The sequence below is a fragment of the Chiloscyllium plagiosum genome, chromosome 1, assembly GCF_004010195.1.
Source record: "Chiloscyllium plagiosum isolate BGI_BamShark_2017 chromosome 1, ASM401019v2, whole genome shotgun sequence".
In the NCBI taxonomy this organism is placed as follows: domain Eukaryota; kingdom Metazoa; phylum Chordata; class Chondrichthyes; order Orectolobiformes; family Hemiscylliidae; genus Chiloscyllium; species Chiloscyllium plagiosum.
The window spans coordinates 141,728,154-141,752,650 of NC_057710.1; the positions used below are offsets into that span (position 1 = coordinate 141,728,154).

Genomic DNA, 24,497 nt, shown 5'->3' on the forward strand with positions numbered 1-24,497 from the left:
AGCATCTGCCTCTGTAGATTTGCTCTCCAGTTCGGTGTCGATCTTTTTTCCTGTGCAAACAAACTCCTTCTCCAGACAGGTACCTTTCAGAGAGTTCTTACTAACAGCCTACAACTGTTGATCATTTGGCAGTTCTCCTCCAACTGTTGAAGTTTTTTTTCGGTTTTACACCCCAAAGCATTGGATCGTTTCATTGGTGTTAATACGGTCACAATACTAAATTCAATCTTGATTGGAGTTTGGTATTTTGGGGCATAATTTAAACTGATTGACCGAATTTGAATGTTCTTTTGTCTCCAGGCAACCCAGCTAATCTAACTGTTCGACCAAATGTTACATTGTTACCTTGTTCAGAACACTTGGTGCTGTGTCAGGTAGCTCTGCTATCTTTTAACTCTCTTAAAGGTACAGTACCCCTTACACCTTCATAAGAGTATTCCAGATGTGGTCTAAATTGTGCCTTGTGTAGTTTTAGCAAGAACTCATTATTTCTGCACTTCATTCCCTATGAAGTAAATGCCAATATTCCATTAGCCTTTCCTATTACTCACTGAACATACATGCTAGTGTTTTGTGATACATGAACAAAGGCTCCCAAATCCCTCTGTGCTTCAGCTTTCCTCAGTCTTTCTCCATTTTAATAATATTTAGGTCTTCTGTTCTTCCTGTCAAAATGATAACCTCGCATTTCCCACACCATTTGCCAAGTATTTACAACTTGCTTAACTTGTCTCTATTCCTTTCCAGACTCTATATCATCCTTACCGCTTGCCTTCCCATCTAAATTTATGTCATTCACAAACTTGGCTATAGTACACTCACTTCCTTCATTCTTTTCACGTTAAATCAACCCATTAAGTCAACCCATGCTCAACTAAACTCCAGCAGCCTAGTCTGCCAAACCATTCCTCCTGGGACAATACATTCATTCCATTATTAGTCTGGTAAACCTTCTTGGAATTGCTTCCATTGGTCCTTAAATAAGATGACCAATGCTGTACATCGTGCTGCAGATGTTGTCTCACCAGTGCCCTACATAACTGAAGTATAATCACACTAATTTTGCTCTTATAATATTCTATTAGCATTCCTAATTACTGTACCTACATACTAGACTTTCACAATCTATGCGCTAGAACACCCAGAGCTCTCTGTATCCTATTATTTGAGTAATACTGTTGAGACCAAATGCAGACTGAGTGCTTATCTTACAGAGCACTTCCATTCTGTCTGTAAGAATGGCTGATCTTCCACTCATTTGCCATTTCACAAAACACATTTTACTCCCATATTAACATTTCCATCTTGGGCCTGCTACGGTAGTCGAATGAAGCTAAATGCAAACTGGAGGTACAACACCTCATTTTCTGTTAGACACTTCAGAATCTCTAGGATGCAACGTTAAGTTCAATAATTTCAGAGCATGAGCTCTGACCTCCATTTTGTTTGTGAAACACTCCCACCATGTCTTTATGTCTTGTTGGCTTAGCTCTTAGCAGAGCAGATTGACTTTCTCTTTTATTCATTTTTACCTATTTTACATTTCTATATGTCCCTTACCACTACTAGCACACCTCAGTTTTTATGCTCTGGGTGCACACAACATCTGTTCTACTCACTCTTCCTCCTTTTTCAACAGCACAAAACCCACCATTTTCCAGCCCCTTCCAGTTCTGAAGAGTCAAATCGGATTCGAAATGTTAACTCTCGATAGATGCTGCCAGACCTGTTGAGTTTCTCTAGCACATTGATTTTAATAAGGTATTTTTGTTAAATGATGCCTACCAAAATGGTCAATTTTACATTTTCACACTATACTCCAATGAACATGCTGATAGATTGACTCCTGGTTCCAGAGGTTGCTGCTACATACGGACCCCAGAGGCAGCGGGAACAAAAGTAAAGGGAATATAGCTACAGAGTGGAAAATTTGATAACTGGGCAGGAACATGTCAAATGGTTTAATGAAGTGTGAAGTTAACCCACACTGTAAGCAAGATTTTATTTTAAGCAGAGTACGTTTTGAATGATGAGAGGCTGTGAAGTTTTACATTCAGAAAGAGTCGGATGTCATTGTACAAGAATAATAGCAATTCACAGAAATCGAACTTCACCAACACAAGGCATTGGTGATGCTACACCTGGAGTTGGTCTTACCACATTCTTGCCTGAGAAGTAACATAACGAGGATCATCAGACTGATTCCTGGGAATGAGAAGATCATCCTAAGAGGAGAGACAGATGACTAGATCTACATCCCGCGAAGAATGAAAGCTGATCTATTCGAAATGCATAAAACTCTTAAGGGACTTGACATCATAGACGCTTGGAAAATGTTTCCCCTAGCAGGAGAATTATGAACTTCAGGTCATACTTTCAAAGAAAGGGGTTAGCTATATAAGACTGACATCAGCAGAAATTCCTTCATTGCAAGTGTTTGTGAATAGCTGGCATTCTCTGCACCAAATTGTTGTGACAGATATTGTTATAATGACTATGAGGAGGATGGTAGGCATTGCTCCTTCAAGGTTCTAAACTGGCCTTCCACCAAGCCCATACAACGTCATGTTGAAAGCACTACTCATTTATAATCAATTCAGATCTTTACACAATAGAGGTGTGGTCGATCAGTCATGAATCTGTTGAATGGCTTAGCTGATGTAGAAAGCTAAATGGCTTGCGCTTGCTTATGGTGTTCCTGAAGTTCAGATTAAGAAACTGGCTGGCTGTCAGATGGATCGGCCTCTGGTAAGAGACCAGAGGTGAGGAGAAGAATGGAGGAGGGATTGCATGCTCAATATCAGGAGACCAGAGCTGAAGACAAGGCTGGAAATAAGATTTAATGTGAGCTGGGACATTAGTAAGATCAGAGAGGGCTGCTTGGTGAGAGTTTGAAGGCCTGCAGGATCAGAGGTTAGGCAGAAGGGTTGAAGACAAAAGGATGGGAGTTTGGAAGGCTTGGGGAAAACAGCAAATTTGATGTCTGAGCTTTAGCACCCGAATATATTGGAAATCAAATCTGAGAGACTGGGCTAAAGGTAATGCAAGATCAGTGGCTAGGGTTTGGCATTCGAAGATTTACATGAGAGAATGATGATGGGGAGGTAGGAGGTGATGCTATCGTCTCTTTCTCATGATATAGCAATGTTCCTTCATTTCCTTCCCCCAAAAAATGTGAAGTGCACATTCCTCTACTCACTTGAGCCTGGTTTCTATCAATGCCAATATATCATAACTCACACCATGACTTGTTACTATTATTCACTGATGATATATATCACAATCATGTTTTTAACCATGTGCACTCATGACATCCTGCTCAAACTAAGTCTGCCATGATTCCCTCATCTTATCCTCATTTCTAAAGTACTTCTCCTAAGTGTCTATCTTTTCCAGCCCTCTACTCAGCTTGTATCTCCTTTCCAATATACTCTCCTTGTGACCTCAATATTACATATAATTTGTTGTGGATAAATCATTACAGATTATCTTTAATTCAGCTACTTATTTAGAAATCTCTCAAACAATCAAATACTAGAACAACGTTTTAACCTTTATTGCGTGTAGCAACCAAAATAAGACCCCTCAAGAAAACAAGTATAAGCCTCACTTTGGCTATCACCAATTAATGGTGGAATTTACTATGATTCCAACTAACAGCTTCTGTCTCTGGAAGTGTCCAAGATTTGATCTTTATGCAGTGGTGTTCTTCAAAGTTCTGTTGCTTGTTCTAGTGTTAGATTCTTATACAATTGTCTCTCTTTCAAGATTGTGGTGTGATATTATAGAAGATCATTTAAATTCTTTCATTCTCAACACTAAATACTTTGAGAGACCTCAAATCTGTAGCTTGCCTTCTTATCAGAACTACATCCCCCATTTCTTGTTACATTTGGTGTTAACTGTCTGAAGCAGTCTGCCCTGCAATTAACCCCTTTACTTCAGGACATTTCCTCTGCAAGCAGTTTTAATTACCCATTTGTCACAGGGCAACAGGTTATCAAGCAGGTTTACCTCCTCTCACCCGGAAACAGCTTATGTTGCTTTGACTCGGTCTTCCCAGGGATGGTTAATTAGCATGTTGCTTTTAATTCTTTTATAACATTTTCTGCTTGCCCCTTTCATCTCAGGAAACAACTTATTTCAGAAGAAGTTATTGCTGATTCTTTCAACCCATGAAGTTATTAAAGTTTCCAAGTTTACTTTGTCACATGATGTTTATGAAACTGGAAGTGTTACTTGACTGAATGGAGCACGCACCAAGGGAGGAACTTGTAGGAGACATACCTGAGGCTAATGTGCTCCTAATAGTCTGTTGTAATTTAGCTCATACTCATGTAGACTGTAAATAGTAATGAAGTAAATTCATATTGTTTGCTGAACAAGACTTTTCTAGATAGTCCAGAAACATGGATTTCCCAATCCATAGTAGGATTTTCCATAATACTTATCTATACCCACATAATGCTCACGAAGATCTTGAAGGAACCCACCTAGAACATGGTGACAATGTGGGCCCCTGCCACAACATAGTGAGCAGTGGTGACCAGCATTATTGCTAAATGATACTAAGAAAAGTTAGAGCCTACAGGTAAGCAAAAAAAAGGAATAAACACAATGAACCACCAGAAGCATTCAAGAGAAATAGGTACTGATGACTGCTGAAGACAGCGAACCCCACAAGTCTTCAAGTAAGAGACAAAAACGAAGGTGGTTGTCAATGGGAGCAGTCCAGATTTTGCTTTGAGCTGGTAAACCAAACATGCATGAAGTATTGCACGATGAATCAAACGCAAAACATTTTGACAACAAAAACAGGAAATCTTAAATGTTTCTTAAATTAGGCTGAAACTATTCCTATTTATGAGCATACTCAACTCAGCAATGCAGTATCAAGAAGAAATCATCATTTGTCCATGGTTAATGACAAACCAGTCAAACTAGCCAAGAACAAGGTTTTCACAAAATTTGATGCAAAAAGCAGTTCTGGCAAGTGCCATTGAATGAGCAAGCAAGATTTCTTAGTCTATTCTAATTCCATTTGAAAGCTTTGTTTTTATAATGATTTGGAGTTGCCGGTGTTGGACTGGGGTGTACAAAGTTAAAAATCACACAACACCAGGTTATAGTCCAACAGGTTTAATTGGAAGCAACACTAGCTTTCAGAGCGCCGCTCCGAAAGCTAGTGTGCTTCCAATTAAACCTGTTGGACTATAACCTGGTGTTGTGTGAATTTTAACTTTATTTTTATAAATAGACTACACTTGGAATTGTATTGGTATCAGAGATATTGCAAAAAATATCAAAAATCTTTCATGGATTTTGTGGAGTCATACATCACATGGATGATATACTGATCCAATAGGAAACAGTGGAGAGCATAATCAGAGTGTGCATTGTCACACACAAGTGTGAATTCTCCAAAAACTCCATTTGTTTCTTGGGACATATTTTCAACAATAAAAGCATAATGACAGGACCTCAGAAGACTAATTGCAACACCAAAGTCAGTCCAGGATCTTTAAAGATTCTTGGGTATAGTGAACCTGTGGCAGAGCTTTTGCTAACCTAACAACCATTTCCGAGAATACACAAGGATGTTATTGCAATCTTCGTCAATAGGACACATTTCAAAATGTTAAATAATTATTAATGTTTGCATGTACCCAATGCTAAAAGATTGTAGCAGTTGATGGTTCAGCTCCTGTAATAATAGCAGTTGATGGTTCAGCTACAGGCATGGAAGCAGCACTCTTCCAGAAGTAGCCAGACGGGTGTCATGCATCAGAAGCATTATCTGATGGAAAACCACAAGTACATTAATTGAGAAGGAAGTTCTCTCAGTGGGCTTGCAAAGGATTTTCAGACTACATCATTGAACTGAAAGTAGTCATTGAAATGGGTCAGAAATCATTAGTGACTCTATTGGATGAGAAGAAACTTTCAAGAATACAATGATTTTGACTGTGTCTTGCAATATTTTCCTATGATACAGTCTCTGGGCAGAGAAAACTGCAAACAATAGCAGATCTACTCTCCAGTGTGATGGTTGACAACTTTTCCAGTTGCGACATAGATTTAATCCAAGATATTAAATCATATATTTGGTCTATCAGGTGATCCAATAGCCAGGAAGTCATAATTGATTGAGGCAGAATCAACAAGAACAAATGAGAAACTGGAAATGTCTCAATATATGCCTCTATTTCACTGTATGTTGGCTGTATGATCAGCCCAGCAGTGAGGCCATGAAAGCGTATTTCGATAACGTGAACAAATTCTCCCAGACTTACTCCAGGAGGACATCTTGGCCAAGCTGTAGCAAGGAATATTTAGAATTACTGGGTCCAAACCCATTCATGTGATAGCCTTGGAACTCTGGGTATAATGAGGAACCTATCTGCAATGTACCATCCACAGAACACAAGGAGAACCCTTAATATCGTCCAAATTCCCAACCAGACCATGGGAATATGTGGGGATGGATTTGCTTGTTTTCGATGGGAAGTCTCAGTGCTTCATCAGTGCTAATTTCTCCTATTAGATTGAGATTAAGAGGCCACGTGTGGCAAGAACATAAAAATTCACAACTCTTGCGTGAGATTTTCACAACACAAGGCATTCTTAATGTAGTTGTTTCAGACAATGGGGTGCAGTTCACAAATGGATGCTTCAGCCTCTTTGTAGCTAGCTCTGGAGTTGAACATGTCATAAGATAACTTGGAATCCAACAGGGAAACCAAATGTGGAGTCAGAACTGTTAAGCCACTTTTGAAGAAGAATTTCAACTTCTACACAGCACTGTAGAATAATAATCCCGCTCTACTCTGAAGTGGTCTAGTACAGTCAGAACTACTAATGGTCTGAAAGCTGCAGACTCTGAGCCCCATACTGCTGAAGAATTGGTTCCAGAATTTGTACTGAGAAATGTGTTGCTGGAAAAGTGCAGCAGGTCAGGCAGCATCCAAGAAGCAGGAGAATCAACGTTTCGGGCATAAGCCCTTCTTCAGCCCTGATTCCTGAAGAAGGGCTTATGCCCGAAATGTCGATTCTCCAGCTCCTTGGATGCTGCCTGACCTGCTGCGCTCTTCCAGCAACACATTTTTCAGCTCTGACCTCCAGCATCTGCAGTCCTCACTTTCTCCAGAATTTGTACGTTTATGATTATTAAGTGGTACATGACAAAGATCAATCCTATCACACACAGCAAGATGCACATTACAATAAATATGAGGTAGGAAGAGTGCAACAGGTAATGGTCACAGATTTAAAGATAAAGGGTATGACTGTCCATGAAGATGCAAACTATTGGAGATTTAAAAAGCATCTGGATGGGTACATGAACAGGGCGTAAAGCTGGCAAATGGGTAAAGATCAGATTGGGATGTCCGGTCAGTGGAGACAAGTTGGACTAAAGTGTTGATTTCCATGCTGTATGACTCTTTGATTCTATCATACATTGTCCATACTGCTGAATGATCCATATGAAAAAAATCATAGGAACTTCATACCATTTCAATAAGTCATCCACAGACTACTTATCGGGATGAACTGAATGGTCAACTATTTTATCCAAAATGTCTACAGGGAGAATACTAACTTCCAAACCATTTGAATTTGTAAAACCAAAGACTTAAGGTCTATGGAGCAGTGGTAAATGTAAACATATAAACTAATGTTTAACCATGCAATAATTCAAATTTAAACGATTTGAGGGAGATTGTGTGGGTCTGAAATGGTTAATTCTTGATTGAGTGCAATCAGACTATACACTGTGAATTATGTCAAAAAGATTTAGGCAGAAAAAGGTGGAGTTTGTCGGAGAATGATATTGGGAACATGTGCTCCCTACAGTCTCTGTAGGGAATGTAGGCCATATTCATGTGACCTGTGAGTACTTACAGTAATGAAATAAACTTCATTCTGTTTACTCAACATGACTTTTTTCAGTCCAAAAAGCTGGATATCCTAGTCCACATTAGATTATTTCAGGCTTGAAGGAGCCCAGAACGCAACACAAGCCATAATCACTCCAAACCGTCTCCACAAGTTAAATTCACTTTATTTCCTGTACTGAGACACATATACATTCCATGCAAGAATCCATTACAGCCAATAATAAGCTCAGCTTAACTAGGACATCCTTGCAAAAATATTCATTGGAACTAAAGTGGATGATTTTTCTGAATAACTATAACATTAAATTGATTTTTGAATAAAAGCATAGCAAATTGCTTAACACATTACATGGGAAAATAATTGCTTGCAATTCACAGTTCATAAATTATTGTCCGAGAAAGGCATTACACCATTCTTCACTGTGAACACTTAGTAAAGATGAAGAACAATTTCTGTCAGGTAAAAAAAAGTATTTGTCCCAAATCTTTTCTATGAATTCACAAGGATTGTTATAACAAGCAACACTATATTTCTACTCTATCCATTTTTTTTTTAAAAAGTCTAATATTGAAAATGTTTGGGACGTTAAATATTTCCTCAGTAAAGAAAATATATTATGTCGCTCTGAATTCAAGGCAGACAAAGCTGTATTAAATAGCATCATTGAATTCAGATAACTATTAAATAATGAAACTTGCGCGAATAATATTTCCTAAGCAGTTTTAAAAGTGGATTTTCTTGTTTAAAAAGGACAGTAAAACCATTAATGAGAAACCTGGTTGACCACTCAGAAGAACTAATCTTTCAGTTTTCTTGAGTGAGTTATGATGTAACTATAACTTGAGCAGATGGCCACAACATATAAGATTACTTACAGTGTGGAAACAGGCCCTTCGGCCCAACAAGTCCACACCGACCTGCCGAAGTGCAACCTACCCATACCCCTACATTTACCCATTACTACGGACAATTTAGTATGGTCAATTCACCTGACCTGCACATCTTTGGACTGTGGGAGGAAACCGGGGCACGCGGAGGAAACCCACGCAGACACGGGGAGAATGTGCAAACTCCACACAGTCAGTCGCCTGAGGCGGGAATTGAACCCGGGTCTCTGGCGCTGTGAGGCAGCAGTGCTAACCACTGTGCCACCATGCCGCCCACTATATTTTGCTTATCATTCTAATTTGTTAAACTACTACCATCACCCTACGAAGAAGTGGTCATTCATAAAAATGCAAAACATCACAATGAAAATTACATTTGTTTACATTGTTGTGCATGCCATTCTGAGGTGGGTGGGGTGGGGCTATGGTGGAGGCGGGCAAGCAGTTCCTGCAGGCAGATCCTGCTCAGTGAACCTGTAGAGGAAGGGGTGAGTGCAGGGGTTTCCCCTTGTTCCGATATTCTGTGGCTCAGAAGGGACCCTCCTCAGTAGCAACAATCACCTTGGTGGCAATTGCACTAGGTATTTGCCCTGAAACTGCACCCTCTTGTCAGATTGCTGGAGCTGGATGGACTTTACATGAATTGGCCACCATCCAGAATATGGCTCCTGCCACCAGCCATGTAAGAGTCACCTCCCCGCTTTTAGCCTAGCAGTAGGACCACGCTCTCTACAATTTTCAGCCCATTCAGAGCAATCAGGGTAAGGAAAGCAGATTTGAAACAAAACCAGAAGTTTCTGGCACTACTCAAAAGATCTGTGGGAAGAAAGCAGAGTTAACATTTCGAGTTTGGTGACTCTTCATCAGAACTAATTTATTCTGATCGGTCTGCTCCATCCTCCAAGCCTTCCGTGAATGAAAGAGTCAAGATAATGTATTTTCTGTTGACAGAATTTCATAATTGATTGCAAATGTGAAATATAAAATGATCATTGAATAGATTTGGGTCATTAATCTAAAACAATTTTTTGCCTATCCTCCTCTTGCTCTCCAGTTATCCTACCTTCCTGCTTTCTTCCTCCGTCATTATTCTCCTCTGCCCATCTCTTCATCCCCTTCCTTTATTTCCTTCCCTCATCAGTTTTGCTGAGCAATGCCAGGGCAATTTGAGGCACAAAAGGGATGAGTGGGGTTATTGGTCAAAATACATCAATGAGAGGTAGCATGTGAAGGACAAGGATGAAAGAGAAAAGAATTATTTCAGAGACTTGCTGATCTGTTAGTCATGCTGGGTTCTTGCACTCTGGAATGGCTATGGGGGATCAAAAATAGGGTGAATGGAGGAGTGTAGATAGCATCTTCCCTGTTGACAGAATTTAGCAGTTTCAAGTCCAAGTGAGCAACTGAATGTTGAACAGATTGGAAGGATGACATTAAATTTTTTTCATTATCCTGCCAAACCTCAATTGCAACACTGACTCAGATAATAATGATGACAGAAGAATAAAGTAAATTTAAATTTTAAATAGAAAAGTGAGATTTGAACACTTTGGACGAGAACAGGTCCCTTCAATGCACTGGTTCTCAGTAACCCAAAGTTTGTTTGAACTTCAGCCTTTAACCTCATTTGAAATAAATGGGTCTGCTGGCCATTTTTTGCATGGCTTCTAGAGTTTGCTTTAAAGCCACTGGTTAAGACAGCTACTTAAGGCACAGTAAACTAGGATGAGCACAAGTAGCATAAATTTCACTAATTTTTAGAAAAATTATAACTGGGATCCTTCATTTAATACTAAGTATTTTGCTCATGCAAATCAGGATTCCAACATATATAGGAACAGGAGTGTGCTTTCAAACCTTTGAGCCTGTTCCACATTCAATTAGACCGGAACTGATCCACATCTGAACTTCATATGAAACCTTGGTTCCATAGATTTTTACTGATGAAGTATATTAAAAGTTATCAAACTCTCTTTGAAATTTTGAATTGAAACAGACAAAACAAGATTTTTAGCGAGGGGAGGAGACTTCCTTTAATGTGATGGTAAGAAATTATGTCTAATATCAAACCTGAACAGCTGAGAAGTAGTTTTAGGGCTGTGTTTCTTTGTTCCATAACTCCCAAAGGAAAACAGTTGACCTCTACCTATGCTATTAAGTTCTCCAATGCTTTACAATCCTGGGGATAGAAGGTTAGGGTGGGCTCTAATATTGCTTCCAGAATTGGAAAACAAGGCAGGTGGGGGTGTGGGGCTTTAACTGTGCAGGAGGCCAAAATTCAAAACCACAATGGCACAATGAACATTTGCAATTTTCTTGGAATTTTATAGGTAAGTTGAGATGCATATCAGCAAGTATCAGAAGAATCTATTACGTGCATACACGATAAAAGCTCAGCTTGCCAGAGTTAAGTTCCTCTTTCCAATTAAGTTCTGCAAAAAGTGAATAATACATGTCTTCAAATTCATGACTGGATATAATAGAGGTCTGCACTAGGTGAAGTAGGCACATTCCAGGCCGTTGGACAGAGTAGCTGCTGCTTTGTCCTCTTTAGGGAGCATTCCATGCCATGATTGATGTCAGGTGGTGGCAAACTGAGTTGCACGAGGCATGGAGAGAGTGTTTGAGGTGGAGAGTGTGAATTGTAATGGACATAAGTCAAGGAGACTCACCAAGAGTCAAAGGTTCACCAAAGAAAGGTGTAACAGTTATATATGATTATGAGTGGTGTAGCTACAAGTACTTGGGGTTTCAAATTCATAAGATTCATAGGCTACTCACACATGCGTATGAAATAATCTGACAACCATATAACTACATGTCTCACTTCTGTGCCTGAAGCAGAACTTAAATTCCATAATAGAGGGCACTGACATGACTTTGTCATGCATCCTTATAATTCACCTCTTAATATTCAACTGATAACATTCTGGAAAATCTGTGCTTTGCTGTATTTAGAACTCTAAACAGGGTTTAGCCAGCATTCTATAACATTGTATTTTAAAAAAGCCAAATTCCGTGAGTCTTTTTAACTCATTTGAAACAGGCACCTTAAAAGTCAGTGGTTTTGACAAGAGACCAGCTGAGCAAGATTGTACGAGAAATCAGTTTCCTCAACATTTACATTTTATTTTATACTTGGAGAAAACAATGGAATTATGTTGAATGAATCACTGCAGACTAAATTAATTAACAAGAGTATACTTTATAAACAAGATAACATAGATTAGATAGACAAATACATCTGAAAATGTAATAAAATTGAAGGAAGGAAGGAAGGAATGTTGAATTTTTGAGAAGCACTTTGAAAATATCCATATAAGCAGTCAGATTGTGCATTTTTATATAGAATTTATATTAGATGAGGATATATATATAAATAAATGACAATGAGTATAATAACACCAAGTTCAGCAAACAGGAGGTCATTATAGTTGGATTGATACTAATACATGAAAGACATACAAAAATGGCACAATCACAAGAAGCTTTAAAACATTGTTGTTGTAGGTATATTTGATGGGATGCTAAATTTGTTTTGTTACTCATGAAATCACATTTGGAGAAACTGCACTGATCAAAAGAGGTGATTTCATTTACAATGTTTACCGGCTATAGACCATTCTCACACAAGATGATAATCAGGTGAAATGCTTTTGAGTGTATAGCTGGGAGTCAAAACAAAAGGGAAACACATGTTTTTAAAGGCCTCAGCTTGCTCTAAAATAATTGCAGTGAATTCATTTCTTATGAAGCTTTGTCGCTGTTAGTGTGTGGGCTGTCACAGCAGCCAATTTGCACACAGAAGAATTCCACACATGGCAGAATTTGGAAAGAGATATCCAGTGTGCAGTGTTCTTCTCAAGTAGACCTGTATCCACTCATCTGATTGCTGAATATTAACATACTGATTTAAAAATCTAAGCAGAAATCAATCCAGTTACCAAACAAGAAAATACATAATGAATGTTAAACACTGATATACACAAGTTAAAGTATCTATCAATACTTTACAAGATCACTTCACTCAAAATTGACTAGAAAATAATGTTTGGGATCATGATTTCTTTTTTAATGATCAGTGTTGCCAAAACTTGCGTTTTACTTCTTATGCTGAGAGAGCAGAAAAGGGAGAAATTGTTTTTTTTAAAAAATATGTCACTACATCGAACATAGAATAATACAGCGCAGTACAGGCCTTTCGGCCCTCAATGTTGCGCCGACCTGAAGCCCATCAAATGCCGTTAAAGTTGATGAGTCTATTACTGTTGCAGGCAGGGCATTCCATGCCTTATTACTCTTGGGAGTAAAGAAAAAACCTCTGACATCTATTCTGTATCTATCCACCCTTAGTTTAAAGCTCTGTTCCCTCATGCTCGCCATCACCACCCGAGAAAAAAGGCTCTCATTATCCACCCTACCCAATTCTCTGATTGTCTTGTATGCCTCTATTGAGTCACCTCTTAACCTTCTTCTCTCTAACAAAAATAGCCTCAAGTCCTGCAGCCTTTTCTCATAAGACCTTCCCTCCATACCAGGCAACATCCTGGTAAATCTATTCTGCAGTTGTTGAAAAGCGTGGTGCTGGAAAAGCGCAGCAGGCCAGGCAGCATCCGAGGAGCAGGAGAATCGACGTTTCGGGTATAAGCCCTTCTATTCTGCAACCTTTCCAATGCTTCCACACCCTTCCGATAATGTGGCAACCAGAACTGTACGCAATACTCCAAGTGCAGCCGCACCCAGAGTTTTGTAGAGCTGCAACATGAACTCATGGCTCCAAAACTCCACCCCTCTACCAATAAAATCTAACACACCGTACACCTTTGTAACAACCCTATCAGCCTGGGTGGCAACTTTCAGGGTTTTACGTATATCGACACCAAGATCCCTCTGCTTATCCACACTACCATTAGCCCAGTACTCAGCATTCCGGTTACTCCTTCCAAAGTGAAATACCTCACTTCTCCGTATTAAACTCCATTTGCCACCTGTCAACCCAGCTCTGCAGCTTATCTTTGTCTCTCTGCAACCTGCAACATCCTTCGGCAATGTCCACAACTCCACCGTCTTTAGTGTCATCTGCAAATTTACTAACCTATCCTTCTATGCCCTCATCCAGGTCATTTGAACAGCAGTGGATCCACAACAGATCCTTGCAAAACACCACTAGTAACTGAACTCCAGAATGAACATTTCATATCAACCACCACCCTCCATCTCCTTTCAGCTAGCTAAGTTCTGATCCAAACTGCTAAATCACCCTCAATCCCATGCCGCCACATTTTCTGCAATAGCCTACCATGGGGAACCTTATCAAACACTTTACTGAAATCCATATACACCACATCAACCACTTTACCCTCATCCACCTGTTTGGTCACATTCTCAAAGAACTCAATAAGGCTTGTGAGCACGATCTACCCTTCACAAAACTGTGTTGACGATCCCTAATCAAATTATTCCTTTTTAGATGATTATAAATCCTCTATCTTATAATCCTTTCCAACATTTTACCCACAACCAAAGTAAAGCTCACTGGTCTATAATTACCAGAGTTGTCTCTACTCCCCTTCTTGAGCAAGGGGGCATTTGCTATCGTCCAGTCTTCTGGCATTATTCCTGTAGACAACGATGATAAAGATCAAAGCCAAAGGCTCTGCAATCTCCTTCCTAGCTTCCCAGAGAATCCTAGAATAAATCCCATCTGGCCCAGGGATTTTTACACTTTCCAGAATTGCTAACGTCTTCTCTTTATGCACCTCAATCCCGTCTAGTTTAATAGCCTATACATAGCCTACATTATCTTGTTCAAATTTTTTTTTAAAGTAGACCTGTGCTGGATTTTAAATTGAAGGTTGCCGAATACAGATTGAGCAAGTTGATTGCTTCCAGAAATATCCAGTAATTTCTAGAACAAAAGTAAACTCATTACTTCCTGGAATGTGACACTTTGTTTGATTTAGACAAATCCAACAAAGCCAGCATAAAGGGCTGCCGGGTGAAATGGCTACCTCATCCAGTTCTGAACACAAGAGATTATTAAAACTTACTATAGCCTGGCTTCATGTAAATGAGTCCAAGATTATCACAGAAAAGCACAATGATTTCTGATGAGAGACCATCAAAACCACCTTGCTAGAGGTGTCTCGACCCAAAGACTCAACCACATGACTAGAACTGTTTTTTTAAAAATTATGTTTAATTACTTTTGTTCATTAGTCTGCGAGTAAATCTGGAGAATAACAAGTTCCAGATTTAGCTAACTGCCTGTCTCTAATGTCAATATCACTCAAAGATCTGATTCCTTAAAAGGAAATCTGTGTGGTGCTCAAGAAATGAATTACCATTTTCTTGCAGCTTATAACTACCACATCTTGATCAACAACTTGTCCACAACTGAGGTCTTACAGAAGTAACGTCTGTGCATGGGAAACTGAAAAACAAAAGTCAACTGGACACCCTAATTCATGTGAACCAATCCTTATGTCATTGATTTTAAGTAATTCACTATTTCTCCTCTTTCCATTTTCTTTCTTTCTTTCTTAAGATACATGTTTGTGAACATGTGTTGCAAACCATTCCATCAGGTTGTAAATGCAGTACTAAAACCTGCTTTGTTTTAATCGTTTGAATCATTTAACGGTTTAAAAAGGGAGTAAGGCAAAAGACAGAAAATTACAGACCGATTAGCCCAACCTAGGTCATGGGTAAGATGTTGGAATCCATTGTGAATGTTGAGATTTCTGAATACATCTATTGTAAAATAGGGCAAGGTCAGCATGGTTTCATCAAGGGGAGGTTATGCCTGACAAATCTGCAAGAATTCATTGAGTAAGTAACGAGCAAGTTAGATCAAGGAGAGCCAATGGATATCATCTACCTAGACTTCAGGTAGGCCTTTGACAAGGTGTTACACAGGAGGCTGCTGGGTAAGATAAGGGCCCATGGAGTCAGAGGCAAGGCACTAGCATGGATAGAAGCTTGGCTGTCTGTCAGAAAGCAGAGTGGGAATAAAAGGGTTCTTCTCAGGATGGTAGCCAGTGACAAGTGGTGTTCCGCAAGGCTCAGTGTTGGGACCACAACTTTTCACTTTAAACATTAACAATCTCAATGAAGGAATTGAAGACATTCTGGTTAAGTTTTCAGACAATACAAAGATAGGTAGAGGGGCAGGTATCATTGAGGAGGCAGGGAGGCTGCAGAAGGATTTGGACAGGTTAGGAGAGTGGGCAAAGAACTGGCAGATGGAAAGTGTGAGGTTATGCACTTTGGTAGGAAGAATATAGACATGGGGAGAAAATTCAGAAGTCTGAAGAACAAAGAGAAATGGGAGTTCTAATCCAGGATTCTCTCAAGGTAAACTTGTAGGTTGAGTCAGTAGTTAGGAAGGCAAATGCAATTATGGTATTTATTTTGAGAGGACTCGAACGTAAAAACAGGGAAGTACCTCTGAGACTCTAGAAGGCTCCGATCAGACCACATTTGGAGTACTGTTCGCAGTTTTGGGCCCCATATCTTAGGAAGGATGTACTGGCCCTGGAGTGCATTCAGAGGACGTTCATGAGAATGGTCCCATGAATGTAAAGCTTAACGGATGAGGAACATTTGAGGACACTGGGTTTATCCTCAATGGAGTTTAGAAGGATGAGGGGGAGCTAATTGACACATACAGAACATTGAATGGCTTGGACACAGTAGATGTTAAGATGTTTCTATTCGTAGGGGAGTCTGGGACCTGAGGGCCAGACCATTTAGAATGAAGGGAAGACCATTTAGAATGAAGATAAGGAGAAACCTTTTCAACCAGAGAGTGGTAAATCTGTGGAATTTATTGCCACAGAAGGCTGTGGAGGCCAAGTCATTGAATGTATTTAAGACTGAGATAGGTAGGTTCTTGAGCATCAAGGGGATCAAGGCTTACGGGCAATAAGTGGAAGAATAGGATTGAGAAACTTATCAGGGAGGTAAAAACAATGACTGCAGATGCTGGAAACCAGATTCTGGATTAGTGGTGCTGGAAGAGCACAGCAGTTCAGGCAGCATCCAAGGAGCTTCGAAATCGACGTTTCGGGCAAAAGCCCTTCATCAGCCATGATTGAATGGTGGAGCAGACACTATGGGCTGAATGGCCTAAATTTTGCTCCTACGACTTATGGTTTTAAAATTTTTCGATCGGTAAATTTTAAGTGAGACCTCAAAAACAGGGTTGAAAAATACATATCACCACCGAGCGTTTAAAAAAAAAAACAGCACAAGAATAAGGAAAATGAAAAGCACCTGTTTTATGGACAGGAGAGGATGACAGTAAATGTAATACGCCCCACTTCCTCCTTTCAGAGACACTGTAAATCATTTACTCAGGTCAGAAACAATGTCAAGCTGTGCTTACTATCAGACAAAACTGTTACTCAGACATTATGATTATTCTGCAAAATTGCCAACACTGTCCACACAAAAAGTGGATTATGTAATACAATATGAATCATGTTCTTTTTTATTTTGTCACATCATTTCTATCAATCTGATGTCAGTTCAATAGATCATATAGGAAGTATGGTTCTGCGTAATGCTACATTTACTCCTTAAAGTTTGTGTAAATAATTATGTTTCTGAAATACTGTAGCAGAGGTGGAAGATTTCTAAAGATCTCCCATGAATTTTTTTGCAAGAAAGTGTTGAAACCCATTAAAATAGTAATAATAAATAATGAACCTTTATGGAACATTAATGACTTTGCATATATTTAGTCATTTATTTGAATCTTTGAAAATTAAACAAAACATCCTTGACTTGCACAAAAAAATTACATTTTTGATACTTCTTTAACATTGAGAGAATGTTACTCAATCTGCCCTTAATGAGCATAAGACACATGAACAATACTTCATTTAAACTTTAATTGTGAAGGATTTACAGGACAGTCCAGCCTCAACCATGTGAAAGCCACTAACATCAAATAATTCAGTAAAAAACATTGAAAATGTGTCAGCTGAAGTATTTTAAAATTAGAACAAAGCATTTTACCTGTGTGTTAGCCGTCTATGGCTAATGCAGACCACTCTATGGTTATCTTGTGCGATGCATACTTTGTGTCTACTGCATTTCACATTTAGGCATGGATCTTTCGTAGAATCGAGCCCTACAGAATAGTTGGAAAAATAAACCAGTGTTATCCAAAAATAGGTTTCATTTTACTCCCACGTAACAACCACAATAAATAATCCAAACCAAAGCTCAAGAAACCAGTCGTTCTATCGAGACCAAAAAGTAAAATAATGGTAACACTTATTTCAATTATTTTAAACAGTGGAGTTCTGTGCCAGAATTATTGTTGGAGGCAGTTCAATGAACAGGTTTTAAAATTAATCAAATAATTGCTGTCCAAAAAAGACTATTCTCAAATAGGAAGAGGGTATACTTGAGTAGATGGTTCATGCATAGAAAAACACTGATATTCAATGTGCCAAGTGGCTATTTCCTGTACTGTAATATTCATGACTTCAGATATATAGATAAAACAATGTGTGCCAATGCTCCTGTACTTAAAAATATCAGAAAATAACTAAAATGTCAGAAATCCTTTTTCTATTAAAGCTCAACTTTCCTGTTTGGCGCAGTTTCTCCTAATATTTTGCACGATACTCAAGGCTAAAAAAACTGGGAGGATCGCTTGCTCAAAATGGGCTATTTTCAGCCTGAATCAAAAGATATTTAAAAGGGATCCAGCCACAATTATGACTTGGAGATGCCGGTGTTGGACTGGGTGTACAAAGTTAAAAATCACACACCAGGTTATAGTCCAACAGGTTTAATTGGAAGCACACTAGCTTTTGGAGTGTTGCTCCTTTATCAGGTGACAGTGGAGGGCTCAATCCTAACACACAGAATCTATAGCAAAACTTTACAGTGTGATGTAACTGAAATTATACATTGAAAAATTGATTGTCTGTTAAGTCTTTCATCTGTTTGAATACCACAATAGTTTCACTTCTTTCATGTGCCACAATTAGTCCTTCTAATTTTACCATCCTCTCCTCCTGCTATTTAAAATGATAAGATCTCTCTTTGATATTGTTCTGTTTGGTGGAACTCAAAACAGGATGCGGGAGTAGTAAAAAGTTTGGTTTGGGGGTATTATGGGAATTAAGTAGGTGGTTTGCCCACTAGCATCTTGGCAACTCTTATCTGGTCCTACAGTCTGAAAAGTGGGTAAGGCTACATCCTGCCCTCTCAACTTCAGTTTACTCAAACACCAAATTGACCAATCAATTACCACTTGTGGACCTCACGTAGACCTCATGACCAGTTCCACTGCAAGGGTAATGGTTGGAAATAAACGGGGAAGTAGTGCGGGTGGTTACCTCCTTTAGGAAGGTTCCTCTAAGCCCACAGGGTCATTCTTCATATGTCTCCACAAGATGGTTTCACCTGGAACATTTGGTTTCCTGCATTACCCTCTCCCTGGATCCTATGATCCCTCTACAACCACAATGCAGACATATAATTTGAGGTCTAATGTCAATGTTCTTCCCTCCTGGAGAATGTGCTTAGTCACAGCAGCCACTATTTGCTGTTGTTTGTGCTGCCATCCATGTTTTCAAATTAAGTGGATTCTACATGGGTTACATGATCTGGTATATTCAAGTAGGGCATCCTTGTGGTCTAACAAGAATAGTCTTGAGAGTAAGGAAGAACTAATTATTGCATCTCCGAAAATACTTACAGGTTATAGTAACAATCTCTACATTACTACAAAGACTGCAGGAAGAACGTGGACTTGGGTCTCTCCCTTAAGAGAGGCTACTTTATTCTTCTACCAGGTTCTCATGGCAGTGAGTCACACTCCTCCAGGTATTAACCCCTTCAGATCCTTCCAGATTCATATTCAGCACTTGTAGTTAATTTGGCAGTAGATCTGGAGGTGGGAACTAGTGTGTTTTAGGAGAAGCCACAATTTTACTTTATTAAGGCAACACACATCATATGAAACCTAGCTGCACCATACTGATAAAGTTGACTTAGCATCAAAAGATGTTTCAACTGGGTTCTGTGGAGGCGATGTGGATAGGGAGCATGGAATATGTCCCTCTGTAACATTTACCCTAGTGCATCTGCAAAGCCAGGTACTTTTGCCCAAGGCAACAAATTAAAGCATTCAAATATTAGCAATCATCACAAATGATGTCCATTGGATTTGAACCTGAGTGTCTTATACATGAGTACTACTGGTGAAGTACTAGAGTACCATGAGTACCAAATTTAAGCACAAGTCACTGCAATACTGCTCTTAATTGTATGAGGGAATAAGAATTCCAAGTCGGAATATTATTTACACCTTTAGTAAACATCTTTATTAGTTGGGACAAAAAATACAAAACTTTAAATTTAAAGCTGATTTATTGTAACTACAGTGGTGCATATAGTTTGACAAAGAATATGTAATTAAGCAACAGCTCAAAATGCATGTTCTGAGCAAGGTTATGTTTCTATCGTATATATGGTGCATATTCATATTTATGCATGTATGCACACTATTTGATTGAACAGACTGACAGCAACAAAAAAGAAATCAGAGGATATTGGCATCTTTCCTTTATTGTGACATTTACCTTCCAATACAATAAAGCCCAGATGAAAATGTTAAGAAAGATGAGCATTTAGCATCTCAAGCATCTACCAGTAGCTGATCCAATTGTGGCCTCAACTCCACTCATGCCCTCATAACCCTCAACTCCCTTATTATCAATCCAACATTCGTCTTAACTCAGCCCTTAGTATATGCCCAAATATCCGCTGCTCTCTAGGACAAAGGATTTGAAGAAATATTGATTAACTGAAAGAAGAACTTCCTTCTCTTCAAAACCTTAAATGGGAAACCCTTTATTTGTAAACTGTGGCCTAAGTTCTAGGATCCCCCAGGAGGGGAAATATTCTCTCAGCTTCCAACCCAGTCAAACCCCATCCGATTTTTTATGTTTCAGTAAGAGTGCAAAGAACTAAAATAGGAAGTAGGTAAGAAATAGAATGCAATGATTGACAGGAGAACACTGAAGTCCTGTACAGTTACAATAGGAACAAGAAATTAGAGCAAATACAAGAACAAAACAAAATTGAGCCAAAAGCAGAATACGCCATTGGAAGTCAGGAGATAGAAGATCCAAATGGTTCCTTGAGGGGGTTAGTCCAGCAACAAACTACCATCTGTCCTGAAAGCAAACACAACCAATGTTTAACCAAACTCTGACAGCTTCAGTCGCAAATTGGCTGTTGGTGGTGACTGCCATCTTGATTTCAAGAACAGGTGGCCTCCAACCTTGGTTGGAGGTGTAACGGAGAGCACTCTTCCATGCAACAAGGAAATCCCATTATGATGCCTTAAACCAGAGCAACAAGATGGACGAAGGTCAAGACTGAAGGAGAAAGGGGAAAGAATAACAGAGTCATCACCTTCCCCTATCAAAAATCAGCAAAGAAGTCAAAACCAAGATCATAGAGGTCCTTTTCACCCATTAAGGTAATGGCTCTGAAAGTGAAGCAAAATGTTTCATTACTATGACATATATGGTACAGTGATTGCATACCAGTATGTGCAGACCAGATTTGTTGGATGTGAAGTAATACGTAGAAATGTGGGCTGAACCTGCAATGAAGAATGGTTTTCAGACATGCATAATGAGGCTTTGGCTGACAGCCTGGACCTTTATATATAAGGTTGTGAGTAACTTTGTTTACAACGGTCCAGAAAAATGTTGACATTTTTGAACGACAACTCCATGAGGTGAAAATAAATGATCTCTTCACCAATATCTCACTGTTTACTTGCACTAGATTAAGAGGCATCAAGTGGTTAAAAAGCAAGAGTGTGTGGGTGTCATGTTCCCACATCTAGACTCCTCTAAGCTGTCATGAATCACTAGTCTTGGAGAAACAGGCTGGATTCCATGAAAATTACAGGGTGACCTCAAAATCCTTACCCCCACTAAGGAGCCATTCTAGTTGGAAGTGCAATCTGCTATGGTGCACCAACAAGAACATTTGGTGTGCCAGATGTGGAAGCAGTATTCCCAGAATCAGACTCCTCTCTCAAATTTTACATGTCTCTCGAGTCCTTCTAGGTGTCTACATAGATCTACAAAATGATTACAGCATAGAAGAATGGCATTTAGCCTTTTAAGTTCTCTTAACGAGTAGCCCCACTGCACTGTATCTTTTTCCAATACATACTCACATCCATCTATTTTGAATGTTTGATCAAACATGCACTGCTTTTCGCAGGTTGCCTATTTGAGATCATGACCACACTGCTCAAGAGTATTTCTCATGATGCCTTTAGTTCTTTTGCTAGTCACCATGTTTCTTTCCTCTGGTTCTCAGTCCTTCTGTCAATGGAAATAGTGTTCTTTCTTTTTCTGCATAGATTCCCTCATGATGTCGAGCTCTATCAAAACCTTTCTTAACTTTGTGTTCAGCAAAACAACCTTAGCCTCTCCAACCAACCAACACAAGAGGAATCCCTCATTCCTGGAACTATACCAGTAAATCTCTTTTATACTGCTATTAGACCTTCACATCTTTCCTTAGGTGCACTATCCAGAATTGGACAAAGTATTTCAACTATCATTCTGCAGAAATTCAATGTAACTTTCTTGCGTTCATCTCATGCCCTTGTTTATAAATCCAAGGATTGTATGCCTTTCTAAATATTTTCCACCTGGTCCCTTCAATGACCTGTGTATATATACCAGCACTATTCCAGTCTTTGTTCTTGCACTCGCTTAAAACTGTACCCATCTATCTTATACTGTCTCCTCTCATTTATCCTATCAAAATACATCTTCCCATTTGGGTGTTTACCCTCTTTTGCCACATGCTCATCCATTCTACCAACTATCCAAGCCCTTGAAACATATCACTATCCTCCATTTGCATGACAATCCCAATGGGGTGTGATGTGCAAATATGTAATGGTATCCTGTACACATCAGCTCAAGTTATCAATTACTATCATGAAAAGCAGTGGCCCCAAAACTGCCCTATGGGAAACACCATTATTAATCATAAAGCTAAACATTATTAACAAAACTCAAAGTTGCCAGTTAAGCTTATGCTTCACTGAACATTTTTTTTTGTGTGGACTTACTCTGTTGCTGAGCTACATTAAGCTCCGTGACCAAGAAAAGCAACAAGGTGGCCCAAAGTAGATTTACTATTGAGCAATGAAACTGGGGGTGTACTGGGTGCTTATTGCTTATTATTTGGTTGAGTTTTAGTGGAATAATCAAAAATAGTGTAAAGTTTAGATCTAATTACCCTAAGGAATAAGACTCTAGAATCAATCAAGACACCCTCCAAAGCTTCAGAAATGTTCAATGTCCTATATGCTACACCAGATTGTCAAATGTTGCTGCCTGTATAAAAGTTAGCTTTGCTTTGTTTAGCTTTGCTATGATCCGAGCTGACAGTAATACTGGATATGTTGGAATACTGAAGGGAACTCGATAAGCCATATGTTTAGTTTTTGCAGTTGGTACTGTGATGTTTAGTTACTAAAACCTTTGCAAATGACGCTCCAAATGTTCTTAAACAAAAGGAAGTATGTATTTTTTTTTTACACAAGAGGATTAAAAAAAGATTTGATATACATAGCAAAAAGATCTTAATAAAATAAATTTCAATTGTTTCCCAAACCTTTACAATCCTTTCACAGATACCAAATTCCAGAGTCATTCCTATTTTTGAATCTAAAAGTTAGGTGTTTACATAACTGGCTCTTCCAACTTTCTGGAGAAGAAAGTGAGGTCTGCAGATGCTGGAGATCAAAGTTGAAACTTTATTGCTGGAACAGCACAGCAGGTCAGGCAGCATCCAGGGAACAGGAGATTCGACGTTTCGAGAAAACTCTGTATTATGAATATCCTAGTGCCCGAAACGTCGAATCTCCTGTTCCCTGGATGCTGCCTGACTTGCTGTGCTGTTCCAGCAATAAAGTTTCAACAACAATCTTCCGACTTTCTATTCATTGGGCTGTAGAAACACTTTGATGATTCCTTTCTGAATCCAACAGCATGAACCTTTCATAATCCTGATGGCCTAAACTTTTTAGTTTGAACAACTTGAAGATTTCTGTCCAAGCTCTCGGTGTTGTGTTTTATCTCACATGAGATATACCTGAAAGGGACATGCCTACAATGTTATTATCGTATAATAGCATGGGATCCCAGGATATGAAGCTCTGAGCCTCCATGTTACGGTATTGCTGCAGCATGGCATGCTGACAGAAGTATGCTACAGTAGATCCAAATTGCTTAGATTGAGCAGAGACACACACGCGCCTCGGATTGTAATGCTAGATATAGTAGGAACAGTGATAAATGTTCCTTAAACTTTTCAGTATTTCATGGCCCATGTCTACTCCTTATGTTATGGAAACTAACATAAGTATCACAGCATGAAAATGGCAAATCATCTGGACACCATGCCACATCACAGCACTCCTGGTTTAGAAGCTCTACAAACTAAACACATGCTATGGTGACTGCTTCTCCTGAATTAACAGTTTTATTATTCTTCGAGGCGAAACGGTTTTTCCTTCTGCATTGAACTTCTGCTTCTACTGAACTAAGACCTTGAACCTTCTGGTCTGAAGTAAAAAGCTAAATTAATGACTTTCTGATCTGTTGTAAAGTTAGCAATTAAATGCAGTACACCCAC

General features: G+C 39.1%; 1 protein-coding gene across 5 annotated transcripts in view; it reads right to left on the reverse strand.

Annotated features, from left to right (window-relative positions):
* Positions 1 to 24,497, reverse strand: part of LOC122554029 (testican-3-like) — a 544,992-nt gene that overhangs the window by 243,440 nt on the left and 277,055 nt on the right. For all 5 annotated transcript variants that reach the window (XM_043698524.1, XM_043698527.1, XM_043698526.1 and 2 more), the window contains one exon: positions 17,811 to 17,925. In XM_043698524.1, coding sequence (XP_043554459.1) covers positions 17,811 to 17,925 — 115 coding nt within the window. The remainder of the gene's footprint in view (positions 1 to 17,810; positions 17,926 to 24,497) is intronic.